General features: G+C 38.9%; 1 protein-coding gene across 2 annotated transcripts; it reads right to left on the bottom strand.

Annotated features, from left to right (window-relative positions):
* Positions 1-107: 107 nt before the first annotated feature.
* Positions 108-21,266, bottom strand: LOC102597970 (chromatin modification-related protein EAF1 B-like). 2 transcript variants are annotated; one of them, XM_006352628.2, is made up of 23 exons: positions 20,872-21,266; positions 18,847-19,046; positions 18,690-18,744; positions 18,508-18,605; positions 16,999-18,430; positions 16,772-16,891; positions 16,429-16,584; positions 15,451-15,642; positions 15,167-15,247; positions 13,126-13,183; positions 12,509-13,014; positions 12,349-12,402; positions 11,388-11,445; positions 11,099-11,295; positions 10,894-10,947; positions 10,713-10,793; positions 10,283-10,420; positions 10,082-10,198; positions 4,241-4,344; positions 3,912-4,133; positions 3,466-3,820; positions 803-2,452; positions 108-601 (listed from the first exon to the last, which is right to left on the bottom strand). In XM_006352628.2, exons 2-22 carry the CDS (start codon positions 18,987-18,989, stop codon positions 881-883), a joined length of 5,793 nt encoding a protein of 1,930 aa, XP_006352690.1. In that variant the 5' UTR covers positions 18,990-19,046; positions 20,872-21,266; the 3' UTR covers positions 108-601; positions 803-880. The 2 variants fall into 2 exon arrangements, with proteins under 2 accessions (XP_006352690.1, XP_015166516.1); XM_015311030.1 differs by lacking the exon at positions 20,872-21,266 and adding an exon at positions 19,150-19,782.
* Between the last annotated feature and the right edge of the window lie 1,198 nt (positions 21,267-22,464).

The raw sequence follows: 22,464 nt of genomic DNA, 5'->3' as shown, positions 1-22,464 counted from the left end.
GCGATTCCAAGTAGACCATCTTCGTAACTATTAAAAAGAACATCTCAAAATAGACCAAGATACAATTTCAAGTACTTTTGAGTGTATTCTTCCAAAGGAGCTGTATGTATGCATGATCAGATCTCATTTCAGGATTTTCATAACGCCAATAACAACAATTTACAAGAATTGCACAAGTTTGAGGGCAAGGAGGGCAGTCATGTATGATGACTGTATTGACAAATATTGAGTATACACATGCCTCTAATATTTACAAGACTTTCCACAGCCTTTGGCCATAAAAATGATAACTACCCCATTGAATATAAAAAAAAAGGGCTATAATACATGGGATGACTACGGGGACAAAATCAAATAGGCCCTCCCTTAGTGAGCAGGTGAAAAGGGGGTTCAAGAAAAATGAGAGGTAATTGAAGGGGGCTAAGAGAAGAGAGAGACCTTGTACACCTACCTCTACATCTGTTCCTACCTTACTGAGGCTCTAGGGCAACAAATACTATACAAAACACAAAATTTGAGCTGATCATCCTCATACGCTCCCAAAATCTTGAAGTTCACCTTCTCATCCCAATGTGATTCCCTCAGGCACAACGAGCTTTGTCTGAAAAACAAAATGAGCAAGTATCAACTTATGCCACTATTATGACATGCTGAAAATATAACTAATCAAGAGCCTAAATTATCTCAACCAAGAATATTAAATCAAAATCTTGTAGAAGTATGTCACTAATTTAAACTTGTCTTACTGGGATCTAATAGCAGGTGTATTATAGCAGTTGACGTTAATTTTATTTCTTTTTACCTGTACGCTGTTGTTTCAAAGGCATGCTGAAGGAATGACAAGCTGCGAAGGAGTAACCCTTGATGTTTTGTGTGTACCTCAATCCAGTCTAGATTCACTGGGTCTAGCTAACAAACCTCTATTCCCTGCTTGCAGAACCTGAGCCTGATCTGGATGTTGCAACAGCGGCCGCTGCTGTTGTTGCTGGTGTGACTGGGGCTGGGTCACTAGCAAGGGAGGATGCAACTCCGAAGACTTTTGCTTCCATTGAACACTAGCATCACGCCCAATAGGAGACAACTTACCAGAAGATTGCATTTGGCTTACTCCTTGGTTGACTTCTGGCCCTGTCTCGCTGGCAGCAGAATTTATTGGTGGGGTTCCAATTGAATCTAATGACGGAACTGCAACCTTCATTTGAGTAGCACCGGCGGCAGATACCTCTGTGGCATTAGTTAAATTGTTGGAGCCCTGCAGAGACGTGTTACCTATCTGTGAAGTGTTGCAAATATTGCGCTGTTCACTTTGAGGTTCACCAGCTTGCAACTTGTTTGGCGGTTCAGAATTCAGTGAACGTTTCCGTTGCAGAACCCCTTGAAGAGCTGCTTGACTTTGAGGAGTCAACTTTGGCCGCAATTGCACCTGTTGCTGTGGATGCATCAACATTCGGTGGTTGGAAGAACCTACAACTGAGGTTGGAACAGATTGATGGGGCAAATTAGGACCCAATACACTCGATGAGGCAAGACCTTGATTGGTACTGTCAGAATTAGGGGGAATTTGCTGCTTTTTGGATAGAGGCACTTGGCCAGAATTTATCTTAGAATGGGGATGCTGCGGCTGACTCACCTTTTGCTTTGCAGGCTGGGCCAGGATTCCCTGACCTTGCAACAACTGTGTGGCTTGCTCACCTTTCTCTGCAGATTTATTCACTTGATCTGTAGGAAGGCCTTCTGATAAAGAGGGATCAATCTGCATGTTCTGTTGTATCATCGATTTCCCTCTCCCCACGCCCTTCAAAATTTTAGCTTGTTTTTGAGATTCTGACTGCTGGCGCTGTGGAGGATGGAGTCTGCTAGCATTTTGAAGATGCTGCTGCCCTATCTGATGTGGCCTTGGCTTGCTCATTTGAGTAATTAAACTACTACCCCCAGTTTGTGCACTTCGGCCAAGCCCATGGGCCGGAAATGGATGTTTCAGTTGATGCTGTGGCATTGGAGACATTGAGGAAGGGGATGTCAAAGGAGAAAGTGACACTGGTGGAGAAGAAGTCTGTGAAGTGATCTGAGGACTATTCTGCAATGAGGATGGTATAGGAAGATGGGGCTGCGTATGTGAGAGTTGTTGATGTTGCTGTTGTAAAAGCCGCTGCTGCAGGTGCCTCTCTCTAGCTAAACGAATCGCATAAGCTTGATGCTGTGGGCTGGTGGCATGACTGGCCCCTTGAAGATGAGGATGCCGAGGGCTATGCACAAGAGGCTGCTGTGAAGATAAAAGATGTGGTTGCTGATGATGAAGTGGGTGTGAAGAAACAGGTGAGGAGGCAGTCTGGTTAGGGAAAGAGGAACTTGACCCACCAAAAGGAGGGACGCCTTGACTGCTTCCTTGAGAGACCTTTATCTGAAGCTCAGGAAGAATCATTTGCTTCTGAGCTTCCTGATTCGGTGAGGGCTGCAAGAGCAGGATACATATACTGTCATTGAACTCAAAATACTGAGGAGGTGAGAGTTGAAGTATACAAGCAAGGAATGCATCACACTGCAGTTCCGAAAGTCAGATATATGAACTACACCATAAAAAGAGCCAAAATGCAGAAAATTCATGTAAGCAACAATATGAAAATCATAGAAGAGCAAAGTACGTCAGTGGACACTAAAACTACAAGTCTTCAGTATATAAAGGCGGATCTGCTCCCCAATGGATGTCATGAAATCTTAAATTCTCAATGAAAATCATCCAAAGCCGACTGTTTTCACCTTCTCCATACACTGATGTGGCAACAGTTGTGTTTTTTAACGCACAGCCTACCCCTCCTTTGTTCTTCCCAAGGATACCCCCAAGAAGAACACTTTTTTGATGGGCATTAGTTTGTCATTAGTAAATGAACCTGATCAACAACCAATTCATATTGGAAGACATTCTTTTCACATTGAAATGTTCAGGCTGGTCTACTTGAACTTCTTAGATTCACATGTTCTTCAACATGAGATGCAATTGACCCAGCTATCCTGATTCAAGAGTGCATTGACCAGCTGAAACCATGAGTCACACGGAACACTGGTATACTTGCTAGTTAAATAAGCAGCTCAAAGAGCACACTGAATGCACAGAAGTATTGCCTTTTAAATTATACAAAATATCTACCAACGTAACAAATCCTGTCAAAGAAACTCATTTCAGAACTTATTCAGGGAGATGCCTAAAGTCAGGGTTCACTTGTTAAGAAAGTAAAGTGAAACTAAACGTTAGCTAGTGAAATTCCTTGCAGAAAGGAGACCGTGTCTTCACCTACCATTTCATGATGAAGTTTTACAAGCTCGAAGTTGTCATATATGAATGAGTTAATAACTGCACTAACTAGAAGCAGAAAAATAAAAACCACTATTGTTTACTAATGGTCCAACAACACAGATGTTAACCACAAGAAAAGAGCAATTTGTATCCAGAAGACAGAAGTAACTTACCCGTATCATGTGCAAAACATCACGAGGTCTCAACATTGAATTCCCCTGATTTGAGTTCACTCCAGATTGCATATTTACAGTGCTTGGCATTGTTGTCGTACCAGAAGAAAGCATAGATGATGATGCTATTCCCTGAAACCCAGGTCTTGCCATTGCCATACCTCTATTAAGCCCAGACAATGCTCCCATGCTGTTGCCACTGGGATGTGTACGAGCACCACCACTGTCACTGGCTGCAAGGGATCCAGGAGCAGATTTATTGGACTGCATATTTCCACTTGATAACATTTGATTATATTGCTGGGATCTCTGCTGCTCATCAACTGGAAAAGATACAGCTCTCGGAACAGCATATCTACCACCCCGGAAGCATGATTACCCATATCAGCACTTGATGAGGAAATCCCAGGAGCCATTACATAGTTTTAAGCTTAAGCATTCATTACCTGACAGATGCATTTAGTGGACTTGTTGATGAAGGAAAAGTGCTTCCGAGAATCATATTGGTGGATGCTTGCACTCCAGAATTTGCACCAGATGCAGGAAGCACTGATCCTCCACCCTGACTCGAGATAGATAATCCACCTGAGTATGAACCTTCCAATCCAGCAGGAAGAAAGTCTGGACTAGATGGAGCCCGTGGAGGTTCCTCGCACAGATCCAGAGGCCTTCAGTGGACCAGAAGGAAGACAAAACATAAAGAGTTAAAATCAAAGCTACGGCTGGGCCTATTGGGAAAAGGTCAACCTCAGACATGTACTCGAGATAAACTTACGTAAGAAAAGATCCTCCATTCAGATTACTCGGACAAAGTTGGGAAAGCGCATGCATATGAGAATCGTGTGGTTGCTGAATTTGTTTTAGATCATAGTTTTCACCCTACATCAAAAAAAAACTAAACATTATAGCCACTTGAAACACAAGTATATAAAGCAAACATAAAGAGAACAAGAGGTTTACTGATCGTCCATACACTAAAGATATTTGAAAAAAATGAATCCAGCATTCTATTCTCCTCAAATGGTAAATATTTATCTTGTGTAACTATACCCAATTCCCCATAACAAAACAGGATAAGCGAAACTGGTAGAGAATAATCCACAATCTTAATTCTCAAAAAAAAAAAATCCACAATCATAATATGTCGATTTCTTCGCAACAATTTTGATATTTTCTTAATAAGTTTGAAAACTAAACATGACATATCTACCAAGGTTCGAAACCCAGCGAAGCGACACTAGTTGAAGTCTTCCCATCTACTTAAGCCTCAGCACACACACTTATCCCGTGCCTATGCATGTGAGTAGTAGCAAGTAGCTGATGGGTACACAGTTACACACAAATTGGCTCAGACACCATCATTATTGGAAAAATTCACGTCTTTGTCAGAATGTAAAATTTTCCAGCACTTGACAGATTGATTAACCAAAACCCCAGCAGCCCAGGGGTACAAACAAAGGGAAGAAAAAATAGATATTTCACATTTCTAAAAACTTAGGTCTGTGTATCCATTCCACGTGATAAGGCAGAATTACTCATCTCTTAAACTGATCAGGTAAAATGTTTAATCAATTGAAGTGACTCTGCACTATGATTACTATTACCAAATGATTTAATCCACTGACTCCCTCAGTATGTGTATCAACAGTTCTTTAAGGTTCAAAATAATAAACTTAGGCAGTCATACCAAATATTATATGAAGAGCAGACAAAGTGATTGATATCTGTTTTCTGCTTATCAGTTCTCTTTTTAATTCAAATATTCAGTTGCCAAAACAAATGTTTCTGTTTGATTCGGATCAGATAGTTCTTTGGGTGAGCAACCAAACCCGAAAAATCCAACATTCAACTCAACAACTTATAAACATATATCAAACCCAGATGAGGAGTAACTTCTACAGCAAAGTGAGACTACACATGCACTGATCCGTAGACAAATATCATGATGATTAGATAACTATAGAAGTTTCTCCAATTATGATTTATTTTAAGTATAGCCATATCTGGACTATTTTGTAGGATAGATTTCACTTGGACATAAAGATGACCAAATCAGTTTAAGACATTTTGTATGTAAAGTGATTTCCTTTACGCACTTCTATACAAAATGTCAAACTGGAAAGCATCACATCATGACTTAATTTCAATCATCGTAGTCAAAGGTTTTAAAAACCCGTGACAGCATCTAGAATAACAGTATGGGAAGTAACTGTTCGGACAACTTTCTGAGAGTCTTTTAGAAGAAATGTTGAGACAAATAAATGTCCAAAAATAGCTGTAGTTTATTTTCTGAAGATTTGAAAGTACTTTATGAGTAGAAGAAGAATTCTTCTTTAGGGAAAATCCGCAAAAATAACTTCTTCGATTTCAAAAAACTATTTGCAAAAGAGTTCTTACAAAAACTGAAACAAACTCGTTTCCGGAGAACCTGCTTGAAAGATTTTTTTTTATTTTTTTTTAAAAAAGGAACTCTACAGACAAGGGCCACCTTTGACTCCAGAGTTTGTAATTAAAAGTTCTAAAACTTGTGACACATCTAGATTATTCTTATTTTGTGAATATGCCAAAGTTCCAAAGATATTTGGTGCTTCTTTTTCTGTAGCACAACATCAATTCATCGAAGTCTGCACCCAAGGCAGGAGTTTACATGCTATATGAAAGACACCATGCCTTCTCCTTGATTTTTTTTTGAAAATGGTAACGATGTATTATATCACAAAAGTACATGGGTTGTACTCAAACCTTATATACAGATGCACTCTAGACACTCCTACTCTATTTCTATATTGAGTCTAAAACGTCAACTATAGAGACAGTGTCATTTGAGTATAATTGATTACACCAAAAACATAACAACAAAATGCAGTTTAGTTTAACATCCTGCACACTATTTTCTATGCCTTCAAAACATCTGGAATTCCTTTCTTTCCAGATTGCCCACCATATTGAAGCAGGGATAATTCTCCATCTAGTTCTGTCTTTTGCAAGGGCACCTGCCTCCTCCCAGCTGTACAAGGCCTCAGTAACTCTCCTAGGCATAGTCCAGGATATGCCTTTAAGGCTCAAGAAAATCCTCCAAAGCTGCCGGGTGTATTTGCAGTGTAGAAATAGATGGTTTATAGTTTCTAAGGTTTCCCCACATAAGAAACACCTAGAGCATAAGGTTATCCCCCTTTTCATTACATTATCCTGAGTCAGGGCAGCTTCCTTAGCTAGCAGCCAAATAAAGCATGAGACTTTGTGTGGGATTCTACACTTCCATACTTGTTTCCAAGGCCAGATGGGACTCTGCTGGCTTGATTCATCCATCAGCCTGTAAGCTGAATGCACTTTGAACTCTCCTCTATTGTTGCCTTTCCACCAAAGCATATCCTCATATGCCTGAACTAAAGTCCAGTAAAGTGACCAACCAAGTTGAGGAATTCTGCCAACCTCATCACTTCCCAGTCATTTGGTTCTCTCCTGAAGATGAAATTCCACCCTTGTGGTGTCCATAGTTCTGCAATAGTTCTTTGTTGGAACATTGCCAGATTGTAAATATCAGGGAAAAGAGTTTCCAGGTTACCTTTCTCATGCCATTCATCCTTCCAGAATTTGATTTTGTTCCCATTCCCCACTTTCATCTTGAATTTGGGTTTAACTTCCTCCCATAATGCTCTTATGGATCTCCATAAACTGATCCCATAACGTGTGGTCGCAATCTTAGTCATCCAACTATCTTGATTCTCATATTTGGCACCTATCACTCTTCTCCAAAGTGTTTGGTTTTCATTTGAGTATTTGCACAACCACTTCATTAAGAGTGCTTTGCCATGTAGCTCCATATTCTTTATTCCCAGACCACCATTCTTCTTTCCAGTTGTCACTGCATTCCATTTTACTAGATGAAAACCTCTATTCTCTTTGTTTCCTTGCCACAAGAACTTCCTTCTTATGCTGTCTAGTCTTTTAGTGATCCCTGGTGGGATGGGAAATAGAGACAGCATGTAAGTTGGGAGAGCATCTAGGACTGAGTTTATGAGGGTCAGTCTACCCCCTCTTGACAAGTACTGAGTTTTCCATCTGGCCAGCTTCTTCTCACACTTCTCTATCACACCATTCCAAATTTCTAAGGACTTGGATTTTGCTCCCAATGGCATACCCAAATATGTTGTAGGTAGAGTACCTACTTCACCCCCTAGAATTGAAGCTAACAATTCTATGTTGTTGACCTCATTGATAGTATACATAGAACTTTTAATCCAGTTAATGTGCAACCCGGATACCCCTTCAAACAGCACCAGGATCACCCTTAAGTATTTCAGTTGGTCTTCCTCAGCTCCACAAAAAATCAATGTATCATCTGCATACTGAAGATGTGTCACCTCCAAGCTTTCTGTATTTTCTCTAGCCACATCAAAACCTTTTATCCATCCTCTCATATTTGCTGTCTTGAGCATATTATTCAGCCCCTCCATAGTAATTAAGAACAAGAAAGGGGACAATGGATCACCCTGCCTGAGTCCTCTTTGAGTTTGAAAAAACCCTGCAGGGGACCCATTAATCAGAACAGAGAAGCTAACTGTAGAAATGCAAAAGCTAATCCAGTTCAACCATTTTTGTCCAAATCCCATCATCTCTAAAATCTTCAGAAGGTACTTCCAATTCACATGATCATATGCTTTTTCTATGTCCAGCTTGCATAGAATGCCAGGTTTCTTCTGCTTATTCCTGGAATCTACAGCTTCATTAGCAATCAACACTGCATCCATAATTTGTCTCCCTTTTATAAAAGCCATTTGCTGTGAGTCCACCAGTTTGTCTATCACAACTTTCAACCTTTCTGTGAGAACTTTGGAGAGTATTTTGTAAATGCTCCCTATGAGGCTAATTGGTCTGTAGTCCCTTAACTCATTGGCTCCTTTTTTCTTTGGAATGAGTGCAATGAAGGTAGCGTTGAAACTCTTCTCGAAGACTTCTTGCTCATAAAAGTTTTGAAATGTGTCCATGATGTCTTTCTTCAGTACATCCCAACACTTGATGAAGAAACCCATTGTGTACCCATCTGGACCAGGAGCCTTATCGGCTGCACATAGCTTTAGGCAATTTAGAACTTCATTCTCCTCGAATCTGCCTTGCAGGGACATTTTTTCCTCTTCAGTCAACATTGGGCATTCAACATTATTATAAGAAAGTCTCCATTGATGTGTTTCTCTATACAGGTTCTTATAATATGCTATTATCTCCCCTTCAATTCTGCTTTTCTCTTGAGTAACCTCTCCTTGTATCATGAGTTGATCTATATTGTTATATCTCCTGTGAGCATTTGCCATTTTGTGGAAGAATTTGGTGTTCTTGTCTCCCTCCTTCAACCATAGTACTCTTGATTTCTGTCTCCATGAAACTTCCTCTTTCTTGACTAGCTCTTCATACTCAAGTAAGATTGCAGCCTTTTTTGTCGTTTCCTCCACAGTGAGAGTTCTATTTACCCTTTCTGTATCTAATTCTGCTAACTGCTCTAACAATCTCCTTCTTTGACTGCCCAGATTTCCACCCTCTTCTTGTTTCCATTCCTTTAGCTTAAGTTTCAGTGCTTTAAGTTTGCATGCCAAAACATAATCAGGTCTTCCTGTGTAACTGAAGGAGCTCCACCACTCTCTAACTCTATCCACAAAACCTTCTGACTGCAGCCACCAATTTTCAAACTTGAAGTAGCTTTTATTCCTCTCCCATTGAAGAGGAATCTGTTTCAAATTGTTGAAGGTATCATCCCATTCTTTAGAAATCATGATTCTATCAATTCTGGAGGCTGCCTCCTGTTGATCTCCCTTAAACCATGTGTATGCAGCATCTTCTAATTGCATGTCAACTAATTCCATGTCCTCTATGAAATCAGAAAACTCTCTCATTCCCTTAGTTCTTCTGTTGCAGTTCTTCTTCTCAGATATGTACCTAGATACATTGAAGTCCCCACACATTGCCCAGGGTCCCTCCATCAACCCCCTTACTGAGCTCAATTCTTCCCATACAAGTCTCCTTTCCTTGTAACAATTAGGAGCATACACTCCAGATATATGGCAGCTAAAATTCTGGGTTTGTGATTCAAATTTACAAGTAATGGTGTAAGAACCAATGCCTTCTCCTTGATTGATGAGCAGACTTTTAGTAAAACAATTGAAAGCGTATAAAATAACAAGTTTTCAAGGATAAATATCCCAAGTACCTTCAGAATGGATATACAATTGTAGGTCAATTTGCATGTTATGAATCTTAGGTCACTTCGCATGTTATAAAATCCTATGCAAGTTCTCAAGACCAAAGTCAATTGTGCTAACACCTCATTTTTTTTAGTTTCCAAAAGAGATTAAACAGTTCAACCTTCATAACAAAAATAAAACTAGGAGCTCAACTAACTAGACTTCTGAAAGGACAGCAGATCATATTGTACATATTTTGGACATTAAAGGACCAAGACTATGGCAGAGAATTGACTAAAATATATCATATCACCTTTTGTAACCCTATGATGCCGAGCAATGGTTGCTAAAAAAGCGAAACTGGCAGACTAGGAGTGTTAACATACCCAACACGACCAAGCAAGAAAAAATTTATGCATAAATGTTAGTGAAGAGCATACCTGAGTCTTCCGTAAAAGATATTTTTTTCCAATCAAGATGATCTTCTCAAAATGAGATTTGAGTGTGTCCTCTTCCATTGGTCCCTGCAAACGCTGAAACAGCTGTCTGGCACTTCCCTGCAGATGTTGATTAAATTATACTGATTTACGTGATAAAAAACTTGAGCCCAAAGAAACAATGGAAGCTAACGAAAGTTGAACCTTCGGAATGCCTGGTAATGTTGAAGGATATGGTTGAGAAGATCCTGAATCTTCAGCACTATCAGCGCCATCACCAGTAGTTCTGTCCATAAGTACTTTATGGCGTTCCTTGCATTCATTCGGCTTGCGATATATACACTGCATGTATTGAACATGAATGGTTAAAAGCAGTCAAAAGCTAAGTTGCACGGACTCTTCACTTTCGATGCCGCACCCGTGTCGGATTCTCCAAAAATACACTACTTTTGGAGAATCCGACATGCACCCATTGACTTTTTTGAAGAGTCCGAGCAACATAGGTCAAAAGGGCAATAAAAAGCTACTATAAAAAGAAAGATTAACACAATACAGAGCATTAAACTGGGATAAAAGCGAATTTTGTGAGAGGTCTAGCTAAAAGATGGAATGGAAACGCATAACTACCCCTCACCTTGAATTGCAAGGTACTGTTGATGGCATCACTTACAAGCTCCCAGTTTGGACCCATGTCATGCACGAGGACAACAAGTGCCTAATTTGAAGTCAATTTCATTTAAACGCATGCTAGCCAAAAGAACTATGGTGGAGAAGATGCAAAAGAAGGTCCATATTGTATGGCATAAGAAACCAACCTGTTCCTCAAATAGTGACCATGGACTTCCTGAACCTGCCTGTCCAGCAGTCATCTGTATGAGATTATAGAAGATCAAATTTTGTTTTTTAGATACGATAAAATTCAATTTTTTTTATAAGCTAAAACATCAAACTAGCATTCATTCAAACAAAAAGGCGAAGTAAACAAAGGAAAGAGATTCTAGCTGAGATAAATTTAAGTACCTTCAAAGTTTTGGCTTTCCTATTCCTGTCCCTTCCACTAAGCATCCTCATGAGTTTATTTGGGTTGGACATGTTACTCATCTGGGAAGCAACTGGAGATGGAATAGATCCACCAATAGGGGCATTATTCTCAAAAGAATTTTCAAATGATTGCCTCAGCATCTTTGGCTTCTTTGCGATATGTTGACCAAATAAACCTTCAAAAAAAAAAAAAAGGCATCCCTTAATATGACAAGAAACACACTCCATCTCGAGCTCTAAAGCCAATGCAAGTTAGAATAAGCTATACCGCTGCTACCGTTTGATTCAAGTTGATGGCTCTCGAATCTCTTTCTGGAATGATCCTTCTGAAACCAAACAATTCATGATGAATTCAACAAGTAAAACATTAAAAGCTATGTTGCACAGATCCTCTAAAAGAATCCGCTATACCTGTGTGGATCCTTTTAAAATGCATTATTTTTGGAGGATTCGATATGGGTGTGGAAGCATGGCAGCATTTATGGAGGATCCAAATAACATGGATTGAATGTTATATCAAATACATATAGACCATCAAGTAAATACACTAAAACGGAATCTGGTTAACTTATGAATAACTTCTGATCAATATGAATGACTAGAAATCATATGGTATGGCCCTCCAACAAGGATTCCATGGTAAAAGAGAGAATAAAACCAATATTCAGAGATATCAATACAACTGGTGTATAAAATATATGTTCCCCAGCCATTTGCAAAGGCCTACGGCTAACCTTGCTTTGTCTGGAGAATCCAGGTATGATTATGCAAGACAATAGCTCATTCTAACTCCTTAAGATAAATGTAAAAAAAAAAAAACTAATCAGGAAAAGATAAAATGTGGCACGAATGTCATTAAACTACAATGATCCTCCCAATACCCTAAAAGAGGAATACGAAGACGCATAGTGATACATCTATACCACGACAGATTAGGGGAAAAAAGGTAGTTAGTTCAAAGTTGCGCAGAAACTTAGGAAAAAGAGAACAAGATTGAAAAAGTGATGACAAAAAGGTTAAGCAATAATTTACAATATTAACAGAAAAAAACTGCAGAAAGGAAGAACAGGATTGGAGCACTACGGCAAAAGAAAGAGACTCAATTACAATCTTATTTTTAGACTGCTATTGGTAGATTATTTCCTAATGGAAGTCTGACTAGCAAATTTAATATCATCACATTTCAGCACATTACTGAGCCACAATGTGGAAAAGGGAAAGAAAATCACCTGGTTGATTTGATAATTTGAGTCAACCTGCCATCGCTGCCCATATGAAGAACCCTGCACCAAAGAGAATGCAAACAAGAGCTCAGTCTTAGAAAGGTGCAGATTGCTATAATTCAAATTCCTTAATTTATCTTCAGAGACATAGCAACATGTCAAGTACCAGAAGCTTTGCTTTTTTCTTCTTTTTAGGTTTTGATACTTCAGCAGAGTCAAATAGTAGGTGTTTTTCATAGTCACCCACGGATTCAACTTCCAAGCTATTCATATGTGATCCACCTTGCAATGTACTCTGATCATCCTGAAATGAACCAGTATCACCACTTGAAGCATCTGTTTTGATTGGCAACTGAACACATCCAGCTGTTGTTGCACCGAAGGGACTAACGACTCTCTGCCTAGAAGCAGTACGCACACGCTTGGTTGGAATAGACACATTAAGAGTGCTAGCTGGCCGTTTCCCCAGCAGAACAGATTGATGACTGCCAACTCTATTTTCCATGCACTGTGTAAATTGTATACCAGCACCAACGTCATATGGTCTGCCACTGTAACCCTTCAGGAGGATCTTCCGTGTCTTCTGGGGAAATCTTGACGATTTGTTACCTTCTAAGGCAACTGAACGATCATATGCACTTGTTTCTCCTTCATCCACTTCATATGCACAATCTTAAGATCCAAAGTATGCATACACAAACAGATTGGTCAAGAGATGCGATCAACTAGAACAAGCAGGAGACAACCACCAAAAATACAAAAACTAAAAATAAAGAAAGACACCTGTAACTGCATCACATGCAGAGGTCTCCACCTCCTCTTGCATACCATTACCTGTCTTCTGGAATTTCAAAGAATACACCAGCATCAACAAGTGTGATAAAACATATAAGCATACAGCTACAGCAAGCATAATCCTTTGAAGGGTACAAGATTGGATCGTAAACACCACCATAACAAGATAAAAACATAAAAGCATAAAGCTAAAGCTAGCATATCCTTTCAATTTTATCTCTTAACAGTTTACAGTTGCTGGAATGGTGATGCTTGTATTGATGAGTATTGTCACACTAACTCATTCATGTAAGATGTTGCAACCCCAGAGTAGCAGTCTCAAAAACAGATATTACAACCAGAATAACAAACGCACGTTCAATGCATGCAGTGGACAAAGCTTACCAAGTTTGGGCCTTGAGAACTAATCACATATTGCCAATGTCCAAGAAGTACATGCAAAATTAAATGTCTAAGATGCTGAAGCTTTTGCAATTCATCAGAATGTCAACTGGAAGAAAGAAAGGCAGAAAACAAACTACCTTTCTCACAATTGATAGCCTAAGTGTAGAAAAACCAACCATCAAAGCTGGCAAGATTAAGCTGATCTTATCTTTTTTTGTTTTCCCTTTGATAATCCTGACCTTTTTTGTTTCTTGATCAGGTAAACAGTTATATTAATCAAAAGGCCAAAAGCGGCCGTATACAAGAAGTATACCAAAAAGTAAACGTCATACAAAATGATATGGTTCTCTACAAAGGACACTCAATCTTCTATACATCCCGGAACTACATGGGTGCACCAAAAATAAATGACGAATCAGAGGCTACTCCTCAACTGCCCAAAACTCATTTCTACCCCTTTGAAAGCCCTCCTATTTCTCTCACTCCAGATGATCCATATCAACGCCAAAGGGACACAGGTCCTTCCAGCTATCCAATAAAACAACAGGTCCTTCACAAATCTAGGCATCACCCAAAAAATACCAAACCAGCTAAATATATCCCACCACAATCTTAAGGCCAGGCTGCAATGTAGTAAAACATGATCTACATCCTCACCCGCCACATTGCATAAGTAACACCAACTGATGCGCACAACCTTTCTTTTCCTAAGGTATTCGGTCGTCAAGATTATCCCTCTAGCAGCTCACCATATAAAAAAAGATGAGGTAGATTCCTTAAGAAATATCAAAAGGATTTAAACCAAGATCTTGACCACAAACCTAAAAGACAATAAAAGTAAACAAGGAGTATTTTTTTTTATTTGCTACATGGAAAACAAGGAATAGTTATTTTCTTGAAACATACCACCAGAGCAAGAGATCGCATTTCCTCCTGTTGATGCTATTAGCCTATTACCAGTACAAGGTACTTCACAATGCATATTTTTCACAAACCGTGGTGTGGTGTAATGCCGACACTAAATTATCAAAAACTAACTTTATCCAAAGCTATTATATTAACTTCCTTCAAATGAGAAGTATACACAGTAAATGCAAGACCACAAAAAGAGCCAACTCAAGAATACAGATCTAACTTGGGTTCCCTTACTCCAAAGACCAATTTTTCCCCAATACATAAACTATCTTATTCAGCAAACCTCATTTCATTAGTCAACTGTTCATTTTAAGAAGTGTGGCACATCAAAAGATCAAAGAAAGCAAGTATATTACATTTCCCCCCTCTGTCCCCCTCTGTCCCCCTCTGTCCACTCATTACTTTAGGTATGGGCATATAGAAAAACTCGTCCTTAATGATGGTTATCAAACAACACTAAAAATGGAGGATGACTCCATCCAATACCAATTATGGTCAACTAGAGTACCCAAGCGACGTTCTTACAACAAAAATGTGTATGAGTTCAGCTGATTTCCCTTCCTGAAAATGCCTTGGATAAAATAAAGTTGGATAACTGATGTGATACGCTCATACATATATATACACAAAGGTTAACCCACTGTTATGGTTGGAAAGTATAAGTTGCTAGTCAACTACTCAGAAGATGTAAAGGTATAGCTGGCAAAATTATTATGGTCTATATGCTTGCCTCACAAAGTTGAACATGAGATTCGATAGATTTTCTGTAAGCATCCACTGCTCCAAGCAGAACAGGATAGAAGAGGTTCTCCTGCATGAAAGATTGTGAAGATCAATTAGAAGGATAAGCTAATAAAACAAAGAGCGATAAGTACAACCCCAAGAAGGAATGGATTGAAGCCTCAGAAAAATGTTCAAAATATTTTCATATCACGTCAAAACAAGAGTTAAAGAGATAAGTAGAGCACAATAAGAGAGGGGAGATTCAAGATTAACATGTAAACACGTTCAAACCTCTGTCAAATGGTCCTCCAGAGATGTGTCCATATTTCCCCAGTCACATATCCTGTCTGGAGTCAATGGAGCCTCAGCTTGATTTTTTGGAACATATGAGTCATTGTACTTCAGAAATCTTATGGCATATTCCCTAATGGCATTAGTGTAATCCTTTTTAGGTTTTGCAAGCTCCATTTTTTGGCTTTTTACCTGCCACAAAATATGAAATCAGCATAACAATGACCAAATGTATCCCCTTCCATCTCTTCAACTGGAAAAACAAAACACAAAGGAACTTCTAGAAGTTCAACATTCACTCTAATTTTGGTTTAGACAAGATGAAAAACTAAGAGTGTAGATGATCAAACCAAAAGCCTATCCCAACTAATATAAATTTCATTGGTCCTTAAATCAGAGTATATCTTCTCCTCTAGCCAAACAACTTTTAATATACAAACCCAAATTTAGTTCTGCCAATTAAAATGAAGGAACTTTATGTAAGATTTACATGGTAAGTAAATCAAAAAGTTTTGTATCCTTGGTCAAATCCTACATAATAGCATACTGAAACCAGATCTCAGCATTTAAAAAGGCAAGGAAATATTCATGTGGATTCTATCATCACACTTTCTATTTTATGGATGTACATGAAAAGCATACATAATTGGGCATGAAGAGATTCCCCTATAGAATGTAACCTAAATCTGCTTAAAGCAACAACAACATACCCAGTGTATCCCACAAGTGAGGTTTAGGGAGGGTAGAGTGTACGACCTCACCCCTACCTTGGAAGGCGGAGGAGTTGTTTCTGATAAACCCTCGGCTCAAGGAAAAAAGAGCCGAGGATTGGCCTAACAGACATAAGCAACTAACCACGAGATAACAAAGACCAGACATATGTTTTCCCCTCCATAGTTAACAATCTTCCTTAGAAACACAGAGACTGGTGGAAAGAAAACAGAATAAATTAGGATTTTGTAGAATTACTCTGTATACCTCAACAGAATGCCAGAAATCCATGACATATTTGGCCACGTTGTGAGCTACCGTTTTTTGCTCCCAACTACAATTTCGTTCTTGGAATCTCAACCGTGAACTAAAAGCAACTTGGTGGCATATTTGACCTGCAGCAGTAATCTTCCAGAGACGTTCCTACAGGAAAAGATATTCTAAATCAGTTAAGTGCTAAATCTAGAAAGACATATTGAAAATACTATTTCAGAATCAAAAGAAACTAAATCATGTTTCAATGATTCAAGACTGTGTGTTTAGATAGATAGCGACAAAAGCAGAAAGGGAAAAAGAGACATTAAAAGGCAAATATCTACTAAACTCACACCTGAGCAAAATCATTTGCCAGCCAAACCATTTCTTCAAGTACATAATACCACTGGGATTTTCGACCATTTTCCAGCGGACAGGTTACAGCAGACAGTTCTGCAATCCTTTTACGCTTCGCCTGTTTGTTACATTACATTAGATCTACAAGGTCAAATAACAAAGCCATAGCAACATTTAAGTAAGCTAAATGTGGATGTGAATTATTTCGAAGGCCAAAAGAACAACCTCTATAATCTGTGCCTCTTTCAAGATTGAGTCTTCATCACCCTGGATCCTAGGTGTTTGTCCCTCAGGAGCCAGGTTTGAAACTCTAGTCTGCGATACACACTCAGAGTGCTCTGGTATACAGGTATCAATCATACCCTGAATTCCAACATTGCAAACATCTTGGGGGTTGGGATCTTCACTTTTAAGCACAAAACATTTTCTTGTGATTTCTAATTCAGATGGGCCTACTTCTTCCATTCTTTCCGTGATAAGTTTATCTTTTATCTCACTTTGCAAATTAGATGCAGTACTAACAAGTTGTTTTGGTGACTTGGCCACACAACCATTACTTTGGTGATTCCCGTGACCAGAATTAGGATTTTCATTGTTCAAATCACTATTCATGTCAACTTCAATCTCGTTCTTTACTTTAACATCACTTCCAATAACTGCCATCCCATCTGGCACTACCAGTTGTCCGTTTAAGTTACCGTTGGAATCCAAAATATTCAGGTTGGTACACATTTCACTATCATTATGCCCATCTAAACTTAGACTAGTCTGGGTGCAAGAAGACTCTGAATCTAAACCCTTTGCGCCCAAGGCCGCACCACTACTTTCAGCTTCATTTGCGAAGCTTTTCTTATAGCCTTTTCGACTACCGAACCCATTCATTAGGCTGGAACTATTTTCAACTTCTCTTTCAGTGGTATCTGGCTGACAATCAAGACCAGCAGAACCTACCCTTTCCTTTACCTTTGGCACTTGAGGCTTTTCAGGAGCTTGCTGAATAGACATTTTCTGGACACAAGTGAGTGATTTCTGATTATGTTGGTTATCGAGCAAACCTCTAGAAGCACTAGCATCAGGAACAGTGTCCAGCATATCATCTTTCTTAAAGTCAGTAGTTGACTCTGCAGCTTTAACACCATCTACTTCTAAGTCCAGCTGATTATCAGATGGCATATTCTTGAGAGCCATACCACCATTTGGACTAAGAGTCTGTGCAATGTTCAAGGAAGAGTTCTGACCCTTATCTAAATCAGAAATAAGTCCTTTCACATCTTTGGGAAAATGTTGTGAAGGCAAAGATGTGTCATGACCACCACGAGCTATATCAGATGAACTTGATCTAGCACTGTCACGATTTGGTCGCAGCCTGTATCTTCGCTTGTATGCCTTTTTAGGGATGCCAAAAGCAGTAGACTTACCTAATTCTTTTGCATTTTGACTTTCCTCAAACTTAGAGGACTGCCCTGATGGAGTAACATTGCTCCTACTGGGATGTCTATAGCCCCTATCACTACCAACAAACTTGTTTTCCCCATCAAACAGCATGAGATTGTCAGCACTGTTGGGTTCACAAAGTTGAGGAGCCGCAGGTCGACCACTACTTTCAACTGAGTCTCCACGAGCTGAAGTGGTAACTGCAAAACTACCTTTTATTTCACTGCAATGCAAAAATAATAATAAGACAACTGTAACAAACACAGATAAGAAAAAGTAACACAACACCTGAGAGATTACCTGGTCACAAACTGATCTGGATGTTTATCTGTCAGTGAGGTGGACTGAACACTAAATGAAGCAGCATCCACAATTTTGAAATTCAGGGGATCGCCACCCTGCAATTTGAAGTATCAAATCATGTCAAAGGCACAAGTAAAGAATATCCAAACATCTAACAAGAATTAAACTGCCTTTCATACTTCCTCTAGAAATTCTAACTGTCTTTTCGTTTCATGTTGGCCACTGCACTCCTGCCTGTTAACAAGAAGAAATCTCACCATAAGTTTAGATAGAGTACTTTTTACAATCCCAAAACTTAACCTAGCAGGTTGAAGAAGCAGAGAATGCTAGGATTACCTTAGCTCTGCTCGAACCTTCTCAATTGCAGTTGTGTGCGGAGAAGTTTTGGTACCAATACCCACTCCGCCTTCAACAAATCCTCCCATGGAATCAATCCCGGCATTGACTATAACATCAGATCCAACACTACATCCATGCATTCCCTCCTTAAAGCTTCAGGGTATTACCCTCCAATAACATAATCCTCAATCAAATACCTACAAGCAAGAAAATAGTTAAGACACCATCAACAACAACAACATACCCAGTGAAATTCTACAAAGTGGGATCTGGGGAGGGTAGAGTGTACGTAAACCTTACCACTACCTCGTGGAGGTAGAGAGGCTGTTTCGGAAAGACCGTTGGTTCAAGATATCATCCATGAAATAAAATAACACCAACGGAAACAACACTCATATCAGTGCATATGACCAAAATTGTAAGCCTTCTTTGGGTATCAAAAGGGAAAAGACTCGAATTAAAAATTGTTTACAGTTAAGAATGTGTATTAGAAAAATACATAAGCATGGCCCAATGCATTTCCTAGGACATACAATCACAGTGCTGTTTTTTCCTTCACGTTTCACTTGTTTAACTAACAAGTTTTTAAGTCAATAAGAGAAATGTTCACACTCATGAAATTAACAAACCCTTTGAATGTACCAAGAAAAGCAATAACGTCAAGACTACAGATAAATTGCCTTAATTTGTTAATAGATTTTCTAAGCAATTGCTTAAACACTGGGGATCATAGAATTTACTAACTGGTCAAACAATTGCTCTAAGGTGCAGACTGGCATAAGCAATAAATCCCTATACATCATACCTAGCACATTCAGTTTTTAATCCCAAGATAAATGGAAGTGTCGGCGGAAGTGCTTATTTAAGCTAAAAAAAAATTGTGTTCGTAAATCCACTATAGATTTGGACAGACAGTTGAATTCTTATCTTTGATCCGCTTATCATCCCAAAATACCACGTTTTCCAAGGAGGGATAAAAATCTAACAATAAGTTTCAGAAGGAATCACAATTATAGCAGATTTATGACAATATGGCATGATACTTGGTCGCCAAACACATAATAACAATATCAACTCCTATGGACTATCTACAGCTAAATATTTTCTCTTTGGTGGTGTTGGGAGGGGGAAAGCAGCACATGACCACATGCAAGCAAGAGACAATATTCATGGGAAACAAATCGTTGGGGTTAAAACTACACAAGGCATAGCAGCTTATGCTGGATAACTAGACATATGGCAGGGGAAGAAGAAATAACAGATCACCTAAAACTGAAGGAGAAATAAAATAAAATAAAACATAAAATAAGATCCTAAATGTGCATATTCTCTAACCGTTTTCCTTTTTACACTTTCTATAAACAAGACAAAAGAGAGAGCATATGGGTGCACGTGCACTTACATAGATTTGATTGGTTATAGCTGCAGTTCACATACATAGATTTGTTAGGTTATAGTTTCAGTCCATAGATATCAGTAACCATTCATTCTACAAAACAATTATATCTCAATTTCTCAAGTGCAGCTATAGGAAAAAGCTCATTCCTGCATGATTGGACAGTAAAGCAGAAACTTTACAATCGTAACTTCTAAGACACGAGAAGGGAGCATCTTTCACGCACTAGTCGCTACTGTTCGTATCTCTCTCATTTTCTTGCAAGCACACTCATGTTGTGATCAGCAGCTTCAATATATCGGATAAAGTCCCACGAGAAAGGAAACCTCATGGAAAACAAAGCATCACTTACCAACATGCACAGCAACAATAAATTATCATATTAAATTAAGCTGTGTCTAAGAACCTGTGTATGGAAAGCACTGAACATACAAACTTCCCTAACAATTGAAGCAAAATGCACAGCCACAGATGGAAAATTCTGGAACTTTACATTTCCCAGTTAACAAACAAAAGCCCCAAAAGAAAAAACAATTTGTACCACTTGTATGAAATCTAGGGTTTGCACGAAAATGAACAGAGACCAAATTCTAGGGTTTGTAATGCTTGTTAACCAAAATCAATACCTGAATTGCAAATAGTTACACCCGAATTGCAGATGGGGCTGGCAATGGATCGCCCCAAATACTTTCTTCAATTTCTAGGGTTTTGGTTTGATGCAAGGTACCTCAATTCAAAGCGGGACACATTTGCCCTAGAAATTGAGAAGCCATGAAAGAAATTAAACTTTTCTACAAGGTCCTTATCCTCTATAAACACATGAATACATATGTGATCATTGAAAATGCTCCCTCCTGGATCGTCTTCTCCTTCGTTTTTCTTCTTTTTCTCTTCTATTCGTCCTCGCAGAGTAGTGGGCTGGGTATTCAATTTCGGGTCAATTTGGGCCCTTTTTTTTTGCCTCCCTAAATTTATATGAATTCACAAACACAATGTCCTTCTACACTAACTATTCTCTAATTCCTGTTCTTCCTTTCAAATTTTGGGTATAGCATAATATCATTTCACTTATAATATAAAATAATATATATAGATGGATGGTTTGATAAATAGTACATTTTTATTTATTATAACGCGTCGATGATCTTATCTGCATTTAACTATTTTAAATATAACGCTTCAATGGTCTTATATGTATCTGTCCTGTTGGTCTTATCTGCATCTTAACTATTTAGGAAATAATGCTCCGAAGGTCTTATTTGTATCTTGACTATTTAGGATATAACTCCCCGATGGTCTTATCTACGTCTTAAGTATATTATATTATACATTTCGTGTAAAAATGTTTTTCAATTTCTCATTTTGATTGGCTTACATTTTATGAAAAAATGACTTTCAAATAGACTTATTTTCCCTTCACCACCCGATTCGACACATGACCCTGACTCGGTAACCAACTGTCTACTCCAATATGAGACCCGACTCTTGGCCCCAACCAGGGAATGATAATATTGATATGAGACTTGACTCTAATTTAGACCCCGACCCTCTATTCAACTTTCGATTCTAGATTTAACCCTAGACTCGAGACACAACTCTAACTCATACTTGGAACCCAACTTTTGAATCTTGATCTGGGATTTGTCTCCCAACATCAACTCGGGGACCTAATACTAGAGATTCAACTCTCGACTCTAATCGAGGACCTAACTCTCAACCCCAAATCAGACTCTGAATCAATATGTGACCTTATTTCTGACTCTAATATGAGACCCAACTCTCAACCACAATCCAAAATTCTGGACCCAACTTTCGTCTCGGGATCCAACATTCAATTCTCCTCTAGGATTCGACATCCAAATCTGATCTTGGACTCAACCTTGATCTCTATTTGAAATCTGTTTTTCGGTATTTACACCCTATCTAAGACTTGACTCTTTGACTCCAATTCAAGATCCCAAATTTGACTTCCGACTTCCAACTTGCCTCGAGACCCAATCCTGACTCGGAATGGACCCAATCCTACTTGAGGTCAAGGTCGAACATTGGCTCATGATCATGAGTCGGGGGCTAGTGATATGCAAAGGTTTGATTGAAAATCAAGTTTTGATTTAATGTCGGGGGTAGGATCGTGTCTCAAGTCGATGTAAGGGGCCAGGTTGAGTTGGGATCATAACAAGTATTCGGGTCCGTGTTAAAGGGGGGGGGGGGGGGGGGTT

Source organism: Solanum tuberosum, unplaced genomic scaffold, assembly GCF_000226075.1.
Source record: "Solanum tuberosum cultivar DM 1-3 516 R44 unplaced genomic scaffold, SolTub_3.0 scf00150, whole genome shotgun sequence".
NCBI lineage: Eukaryota > Viridiplantae > Streptophyta > Magnoliopsida > Solanales > Solanaceae > Solanum > Solanum tuberosum.
The sequence above is the reverse complement of the archived record's forward strand: the minus strand, read 5'-3'. Positions and strand labels throughout refer to the sequence as shown.

Excerpts from the sequence above, each read along its gene's own strand:
- LOC102597970 (XM_006352628.2), bottom strand. The coding sequence starts at position 18,989 with ATGCATGGATGTAGTGTTGGATCTGATGTTATAGTCAATGCCGGGATT. Across the intron at positions 16,585-16,771 it reads TGGCAAATGATTTTGCTCAG|GAACGTCTCTGGAAGATTAC; the intron begins GTGTGAGTTTAG and ends CTTTTCCTGTAG. Across the intron at positions 4,345-10,081 it reads ATCTTTTACGGAAGACTCAG|GGTGAAAACTATGATCTAAA; the intron begins GTATGCTCTTCA and ends TTTTTGATGTAG.